This window comes from Budorcas taxicolor, chromosome 18 (assembly GCF_023091745.1).
Source record: "Budorcas taxicolor isolate Tak-1 chromosome 18, Takin1.1, whole genome shotgun sequence".
Lineage (NCBI taxonomy): Eukaryota > Metazoa > Chordata > Mammalia > Artiodactyla > Bovidae > Budorcas > Budorcas taxicolor.
In genome coordinates this window covers 65,078,355-65,087,011 of record NC_068927.1, presented here as the reverse complement: position 1 = coordinate 65,087,011, position 8,657 = coordinate 65,078,355, and the positions used below count along the sequence as shown (strand labels likewise).

At 48.9% G+C, this 8,657-nt stretch overlaps 1 protein-coding gene across 1 annotated transcript; it reads left to right on the top strand.

Moving 5' to 3' along the window:
- Nucleotides 1–801: 801 nt before the first annotated feature.
- LOC128063513 (putative killer cell immunoglobulin-like receptor-like protein KIR3DX1) lies at nt 802–7,918 on the top strand. Its single transcript, XM_052656290.1, has 9 exons — nt 802–835; nt 978–1,013; nt 2,174–2,452; nt 3,338–3,637; nt 4,708–5,007; nt 5,979–6,029; nt 6,761–6,883; nt 7,602–7,654; nt 7,763–7,918. Exons 1-9 carry the CDS (start codon nt 802–804, stop codon nt 7,916–7,918), a joined length of 1,332 nt encoding a protein of 443 aa, XP_052512250.1.
- The last annotated feature ends 739 nt before the right edge of the window (nt 7,919–8,657 follow it).

Genomic DNA, 8,657 nt, shown 5'->3' with positions numbered 1-8,657 from the left:
CTTGTGACGTGTGAATAAATGAATTTATTTACAAAACAGACTCACAGAGAAGGAACTTAAGGTTACCAGGGAGGATAGTGTCAGGGGGAGGTTATATTGTAAGTTTGGGATTGACATCTACATACGGCTATATTAAAAATGCATGACCACCAGGACCTACTGCATAAAACAGAGAATTCTACTTAACATTCTGCAACTACCTAAATGGGAAAAGAATTTGAAAAGCAAGAGATGCATGTATCTGTATAACTGAATGACTTTGCTGTACACCTGAAACTAATGCAGTTAGTTCCTGAATCACATATATTACAATGCAGAATTTTTTTATAATTTCAAAGAGCCATAATATGCATGTCTGGTTCTCTCATAAGAATGTAGAATCAAAGTCTGTATTAATGAGTCTTTAATTGGCAACCTGCACTGAGCCTGACATATGAGGTGGGAACATGTGGTTTCTCTTCTGTGAAGAGTTAAGGTGAATGAGATTTATCATGAGCTTGGGAAAAGCATCCTGCATGGTATATACTGAAGCACAGTTACTACTTCTTAAAGGCAGCAAGATCTGTTTGAATCCTCTTAGGTCTACAGTGTTTAGGGAAACAAAAAGGGATGATCGGGCCATGAGGTGTGCTCAGTGATGTGTCTCAGGTCAGACTTCCATCCCTGACGTGAGAAGAGGCTGGCCGTGTTCCCATGTGACATGAACCAGGCTGACTGTACCAACAATACTGCCCGGCTTCCGCATCCTGTGACTCTGTCAGCTTTGCTCAGTTCTGCCTCCTGTCTCACAGAAGCAGAGCCATGTGCCCCACACTCCTCAGCCTCCTGAGTCTCGGTGAGTCCAGAAACACACGGTTGAAGCGGGTTATGGTGGAAATCGGGGGGTCCTTGCACCACTGACCAGGTTCCCTGCATGACGGTGCAAAGAGTGTGGGGTCCATCAGGACAAGCCATCTCTGACGTGGTTTTCCTTCTAGGATTCTGTGTGAGTCTGAGGATCTGGGCAGCTGTGGGTGAGTCCTCCCCATCCCTTATTTCTGTGCTGAGCAGAGCAGTAGCGGTTGATGCAGAGGACACAGGGGGACTAGGGTGAGACCCCTGTCAGTAAAGTGAGAGCCGCATGCCCTATGAATCCCAGGTCCTCCTATTGGCCTTGATACTCATCTTCACTCTCCCCAGAGGTTAGCCCAGCTCTGGACTCTGGAACTGAAGGCACAGTGTGAAGTCTGGGAGCTGGGAGCTAGGCCCACTGAGTGCCATTTCTATCATGGGAGGGGAGCACGGGGCTGTAGCCCACAGACCCTCCCCTACAAGGTGGCTCATGGCATCTCCAGCTGGCCCTTAACAACAGGATCTGCAGGAAGCCCGCTGGACCTGAGCCCAGGGAAGGGTCTGCTCATCAGGCAGGGCCACCTGGACCTTGTCACACTTTTGATGTCGGTTAGCTAACAAAGGAGCCAGGTTCAAGCTTTATTTCCTTCTTTTCAGTCAAGTGGCTTTTTCACTTGTTACCTCTGTTACTGTTAGTTACTCAGTCGTGTCTGAATTTTTGTTACTCCATGGACTGTAGCTCACCAGGCTCCTCTGTCCATGTAATTCTCCAGGCAAGAATACTGGACGGGGTTGCCATTTCCTTCTCCAGGGGATCTTCCCTACCTGGGGACTGAACCCTGCTCTCCTGCATTGCAGAAAGTTTCTCTACCATGTAAGCTACAACAAATCCAACAGGAAAGCCCTCTCACTTCTTTTCCATGCATGAGTTTTTTGTAGTGTTTCTTTTTCCTGCATTGTACAGCATGCAGAATCTCAGTTCCATGATTAGGGATTCAACCCGGGCCCTTGGCAGAAAAATTGCTGAGTCCTAATGACTGGACCACCTAGGAATCTGGTGTTTTGTGTTTTGAGAGAGTTTTCAATATTTTGTCAACCAAGGAGTTCTTCTCCTGATAAGAATCACTGCTGAGAATCATATTCTTAGAATGTCTGTGATGTCTGTCCTGGGTTGACTGTGTGTCTGTCTGTCCCCAAGCCCCAGGTGTCCTTGAGTATCAGGGTGATGCACTTTAGGGTTAGTGCCTTGGAAGAACTGAAGGGGAAGCACTCCAACAAGACCAGTGGGGAGAGGGGACCATTCCTAGTTTCCTCTCAAAACCTGTGACTCCTTCTCTCCTAGGTGAACATGACAAGCCCTCTTTGTCAGCCTGGCCAAGCCCCATGGTTCCCTTAGGAAAGACTGTGACTCTTCAGTGTCACTTCCGTTTTCCACTTAAGACATTCAGACTGTTCAAAACAGATGGGGCCAGTTTGACCGAGGTCCATGGAAATCATTTCAACAACTTCACACTTGGCCCAGTGACCAGAGAACATGCTGGGTCCTACACATGTTCCGGATTCTCCAAGTCTCTCCTCGGGTTATCCAGACACAGTGACCCCCTGCAGATTGTGGTCACAGGTAGGAGGGGTCCAGCCCAGCCCGGACAGCCTTCTATGCAGGCAATCCCATCCTAGGTCCAAGTTCCTTATGAGGTCTAAGATTCAGTCAGGATTTCCAGTCAGGACGGAACCAGGAAAGAGAACCCACTCTGAGAGCTTAAACTCAGGGTGTTGAATAGATGGGGTGCTCTGGCAAAGGAAGGAGGAGCCTCCCTAGGCATTAGTTAGACAGGATGCTGCTGCTGCCTGCCAGCAGGGAGGATGGGGAACAACCCTGATCCAGCACCTGCCACCCAGTAGGGAGTTGTAATCTCATATGAAAGAGCTGGAGCCTCAGGGAGGAGTCCCAGGAATGTCTCCAGAGGCATGTGGTGATGGTCACAGATGGGGAAATGTTCCTTTTTTTCTCCACCTCCTTTCCAATCTCCTGCCAGTCATCACTCACATTCTAGATGAGTGTGAACGGAGCCAGGGAATTCATCGTCAGAACCACCCAGCTCCGCACCACACATATTAGGGACAGGATGAAGCTGAGAGCATGGCAACCCACTCCAGTATTCTCACCTGGAGAATCCTATGGACAGAGGAGCCTGGCAGGCTATGGTTCATGGGGTTGCAGAGTTGGACAGGACTGAAGTGTCTGAGTATGCATGCATGAAGCTGAGAGCAGATCCAACAGCTCAAGAGCTTAGAATAAACACAGAGGAGGCTGGAGGTCTTGAGCAAAGAGAAACAGAAAAGCATGAGCCAGAGCCCGAGGACGAGGCTGAAGAAAATGCAACAGAACAGACAGGAAGGGTAATTGGTGTTGCTGCTTCATGGGGAGGTTTTTCACCCCTTCAGATGTCAGGGGAAATGCCGAGGTGGGGTGACTCACTGAAGCTCACAAGCTGTTTGCTCCTAGGTGTGTCCACAAAACCCTCCATCTCAGCCCACCCAGGCCCCCTCGTTCGTGCAGGAGAGTATGTGACCCTCCGCTGTCACTCATCGATGCTGCTTGACAAATTTATCCTGCACAGAAAAAGCAGCACAGGGCATTTCCAGAGACGTGGAGAGACGTTCACTGGTGGGCATGCCCCAGCTGACTTCCCCATTGGCCCCATGACTTTGGCGAGTGCGGGCACCTACAGATGCTATGGCTCTCTCAGACACTCCCCCTATGAGTGGTCAGCCCCCAGCGACCCCGTGGACATCATCATCACAGGTGAGTGTGGCCAGACCAGTCCCTTCTGCTCTCTGTGTCACAGAGGTCTGGTGTTCAGTCCAGCATCAGTACCAGGAGAGAATGACAGGCGTGCAGAGACACTCACAAACTCAGGAGAGGGAGTAAAGCAGAGCGAGAGGAGGTGTGAACACAGAAGGGCAAAGAGAACAGAGTCCCTGCCGTGTGCCAAGGGGAAGACAGAGCCAGTGACAGAGCGAAGGAGCAAGAACGTGAAAGAACGACCAACGGAGACAAATGTACTAGAGCAGGGACGCGGGCAGTTCCCCATTCAGGCAGCCACTGATGGGTGGTTAAGGGGTTGGTTTCCCGCTTTCATGTCAGAGCTCCCTTCCTCTGTCAGCAGCACACTGTGGTGCCAGACGCCCTGCAGTCCAGCCCCTGGGTGATCGAGATGGAAGTTGACACCCTGACGTTGCTCAGCCTCTTGGTTTAACACATCCTTCTGCACAAAGAGGGGGGAGTTTTCCCTGCCACCCTCCCAATGAGCAGTCCCTTCCAGCCCCTGGGGGTGGGCATAGCAGCCCTGAACACGCGCTCAAGAAAGAGATGGTCTAAGATCGAATGAGATTCTGGCAATTTCCACTCCATAATCTCTTCTATTGTTTTAATGCCACATTTTCTCATAGTCCCAGCAGTAGTTAGTAAGGTCCATTTATTTCAAGAGAACCGCACATGTTTCATTTTTTACATTTATTTTTTATTTATGTTTGTTGAAGTCTAGTTGATTTAAGATGTTTTTAATTCCTGTTGTACAACAGAGTGATTCAGTTATTCATATACATATATACTCTTTCTTTAAAAAAGGACATTAAATGACCATCCATTTTAAAAATTATTAATTTGTTCAAGAGGATTTTAAACAACACCTCATATTTAGAGTTACTTCAGAAGTTTTCCCTGTGCCGGCTATCCCTTGCTGTGGGGCTTTCTCTCCTGGCGGTGGGCGGCCTTCTCATTGCAGGCTTCTCTTGTTGCACACTTCTGGCTTTTGTCCTCTATTTAGGACTAGACTTACTTTGTGCTCTGAGATCAAGGTCTCTTCCTTCCAGGTCGGTACAGGAAACCCTCTCTCTCAGCCCAGGGGGGCCCCGTGGTGAGGTCAGGAGAGAACGTGACCTTGGTCTGCAGCTCTGAGAGCGCCTTTGACCAGTTCCATCTGCTCAAGGATGGGGGAAACCTTGGGCGCCAGCTTGCTGGAGGGCGGGGCCCCTTTGGAGCACTCCAGGCAGAGTTCCCTCTGGGTCCTGGGACCCCAGCCCACAGCGGGGTCTACAGGTGCTACGGCTCCTTCACTCGCTCTCCCTACTCATGGTCAGACTCCAGCAACCCCCTGTTCCTGTCTGTCACAGGTGAGGAACCTCTTCCTGGCCCATGCCTTGTTGTTCCTCTTCAGTCGCTATGTTGTGTCCAACTCTTTGTGATCCTGTGGACTGCAGCACGACAGACTTCCCTCTCCTTCACTATCTCCTCCTCGTGGATCACAGCCTTGCAGTGGTGAAGGGGCCTTCATACCTCAGGGAAGCTATGAGCCAGTCGTGCAGGGCCACCTAAGACAGATGGGTCATAGTGAAGAGTCCTGACTAAAGGTGGTCCCCTGGAGGAGGAAATGGCAACCCACTCCAGCATTCTTGCATTGAGAACCGATGAAGAGTCCCATGCTTTACATTATAGTAAATGAGATTGCACTGGGGAAATAATCCATTTGGGTTTTTGCATAACATCTTACTGTATCATGAACTCTATCTCAAGGGCTCTGTGTTGGTGTCAGGAGAACCATAGCATTTCTGCAGAAATGGAGGCAATGAGAAAAAGAGAGGAAGACAGATGGTTGATGGCATCTCAGCCCTCTTACACCTCCTGTATGGATGATCCACAGCAGAGTCCTGTCTATCCAGGCAAATACAGAAAAGTGTCAGGGTAGACCCAGGAGGAGAAGAGGCTGGGCTGATTTGGGAAGATCAGAAATTGCCTTGGATCCTTGCTGTTAGTGCTTTCCCAGAAGCAGCTCTGACATACAGGTGATTCCCAATTAAGAAGCACAGACACTCGTTCCTGGAGCAGAGAGGATGCCTCCAGCTTATAGCTGTCTTTCACCACCAGGCACATCCTTCCCGTCTCCTTCCACCATCCCGTCTCCAGGATGGAGAGTGTACTCAGTGCATTCATGGGGAGGGACCAGAAGTCCCCCCTTCCCCCATCAGTGCTCTGAGGGATGACAGAGTCAAGGACAGGCAGGAGGTCAACCTTCCAGAAAGAATAGTCCTCATTCAGTGGGTATGAGGAAGGTTACTGTTCACCCCTTCTGGCTTTTCTGCCCTAGGATCCACTACAAGTAGTTGCCCGTCAACCATGGATCCACACACCTCAGAAGGTAAGCAAGACGGTCTCCTATCTCAGCAAGTTTTTGAGAAGACAGGGGGCTCCTGTGTGAGTGTTGGCTCTGCCACCTCCCAGCTCTGTGACTTTGGACTCCTCAATGTCCCTGTCATGTCAGCATTGGAGACCGTTGTCTGCTTAGAACCAAAGGGGGCATTGAGCTTCTCATGGTCTGTGACTGGGAATTTCTAAATTGAACAAAGCAGGTCAGAGTGACCTAACCCCATACTAAGGGAGAGGCTCACCCTCCCTCCACCAGGATCTTTGGGGAAGGATGGTGGGGGAGGCGGAGAAGTTTAGGAAGCACCTTATATATGTGTTATTCCTGTTAGTGTTTTGTGAACTAAGCATTCCACAGGTCAGAAATAAGTGTCATATCTTCTTGAGGATTCCATTCCAGGTCTATGTGGATGGAGGGGGAAGTGTATTGTGGATTAAAGGGTCACATTCAACCAAAAACACCATGCCTTGTCATTATGTGCAGCAGAGAAAAACTGCATCAGTGCCCGGGGGACCTTGGTTCAGATGCTTGCTAGTTTTTATGGCCTCTTTACTTTATCCACTGCTAGCATCTCTCCTGGATGCTTTGGTATCTCCTGGGACATGGAGACCATAATTGATCAGGTTGATAGATGCTGACAGTTTGATGCAAGGATACAATAAATCCAGTGTGTAGGGGCACAGAAGTGCAACGAATACCCAGACCTTCCGTTTGCTTGTTGGCAGAAGCACCGCCTCCTCAAGAACACTCCAGCACATGGTACACTGTCCTTGGGCTCTCCATAGCCTTCACCTCTACCAGCATCATCCTCTCTGCTCTTGTCTGTCGCTGGTGTTCTACCCCAAATCGTAAGTCTGAAGAGGCGAGCTCAGCATTATCTGACCCAGGGGGAGGTGGGCTCATAGCAGAGAATGGCATTTTCACTTCCTGCAGGTTAAAATCTGATTTCCGTTGTTGTAATCCCTGATTGAACATCTTCCTGAGACCCATGTAATCCTGTTCTTTTTACGAAAATATGTATTGATTTATTCTTTGCGGCATGAAGTCTTGGCTGCAGCATGGGGAATCCTCATAGTGGAGCTGGGGTGCAGTTCAAGGCTGCAGAGTTCGTGGGCTCAACAGTTGCAGCATTAAGGATAGTTGCTTCAAGGCATGTGGGATCTCAGTTCTCCCACCAGGGATCGAACTCACGCTCCCTGAACTGGAGGGTTGACTCTTAATCCCTGGGCCACCAGGGACATTCCAAGCCCTGTTCTTCCCTTCAACTACAGCCATCCATTTTTCTGTCCTACATGATCTTGGGACTCTGCTGATATGTAGAAGAGCTGGGTCCACAACAGAAGATGTAGGATGGGTCTGTGGGTTTGCACAGGTTCCTGAGACAGTCCATGAATGGCTGGGCTTGTATATGGGATGTTTTGTTTTGTTTCTTTTAGTGGAAAAGACAGGCTCAGCAACCTGGGGCACACCCCTGCCTTTTTCTGGCTTTGATGTAACTATCAAAGTTACAGAGGTCTGGAATAACTGCATCCACCCTGAAGAGCCTTGACTCTCTTCCATTCACAGATGTTGCCATCATGCAAGGAGAGCCCATGGAAGACAGAACAGTGAACGGTGAGGTGAGTCCTCCAGCCAAACCTTTGCCATAGTCTGAGCCCCTCCAATGCCCAGTGGCCCAGTCTTCGAGGAGCACGTCTCAGTCCATCATCTGACCTCTCTCCTCTCAGGACTCTGCAGCAGAAGACGTGGTCTACGCTCACTTGGACCTCGGGACCCTCTCTGAGAGCCGGTCCACTCCCGCTCCCCTGAGGCCCATGCACCCCTCTGCTGAGCCCATTATCTATGAGGAATTCAACATAAACCAAGACCATGCTGAGCCCTGACCTGTCCCCATAATCTGAGCACTAGAGTGTTACAAATCGAGGACCTAGATCTCTTGTTAAAGGGGTCACTCGTGGACACCCCTTCTCCTCCAAAGCAGCTCAGCATCTCTGAGGTGAGGAGTGGAGTCCAAGAATTATGGTAACATCTTCAAAACTCCCACCATCTCTTAATAATCTCCTGGCTATTCTAGGACTCTATTGTAACTATGTAACTGTTTGGGGAGATGCTAGAATCAATCACTCATGCTAGGTAGCTTATCGTGATCACCCTACTTTTTATAAAATTCTAATTAAGCATTAAAAATTTGCCAGTTGATTCTTCAAATTATTCAGTTTAAAATAAAACAAAACCAATAAAAGAAAATCCCTCTCAGTAACATTTTACAAGGGTAAACTTATTTACAGGCTGAAACAGACTTGTAGACTTAGAGAACAAACTTAGAGTTACCAGAGGGGAGGAGTGGTGGGACAGATAGAGGGGAGTTTGGGATTGACATGTGAACACTGCTACATGTAAAATAAAATGCTTTCCATGAAAAAATAATAATGCTCGTTGGCAAAATAAAAAGATGAATTGTACTCTGTTTGAGATAGCCAGTATGGTGCCACTAACCATATGAGGCTGAATACATGCATGTTAAGGAAACTCAGTCATGTCCAACTCTTGTGACCCATGGACTGTAGCCGCCCAGGCTTGTGTGCGTGGATTCTCCAGGCAAGAATACTGGAATCTGTTTCC

Excerpts from the sequence above, each read along its gene's own strand:
- LOC128063513 (XM_052656290.1), top strand. The coding sequence starts at position 802 with ATGTGCCCCACACTCCTCAGCCTCCTGAGTCTCG. Across the intron at positions 5,008-5,978 it reads CCTGTTCCTGTCTGTCACAG|GATCCACTACAAGTAGTTGC; the intron begins GTGAGGAACCTC and ends TTTCTGCCCTAG. Across the intron at positions 7,655-7,762 it reads ACAGAACAGTGAACGGTGAG|GACTCTGCAGCAGAAGACGT; the intron begins GTGAGTCCTCCA and ends CTCTCCTCTCAG.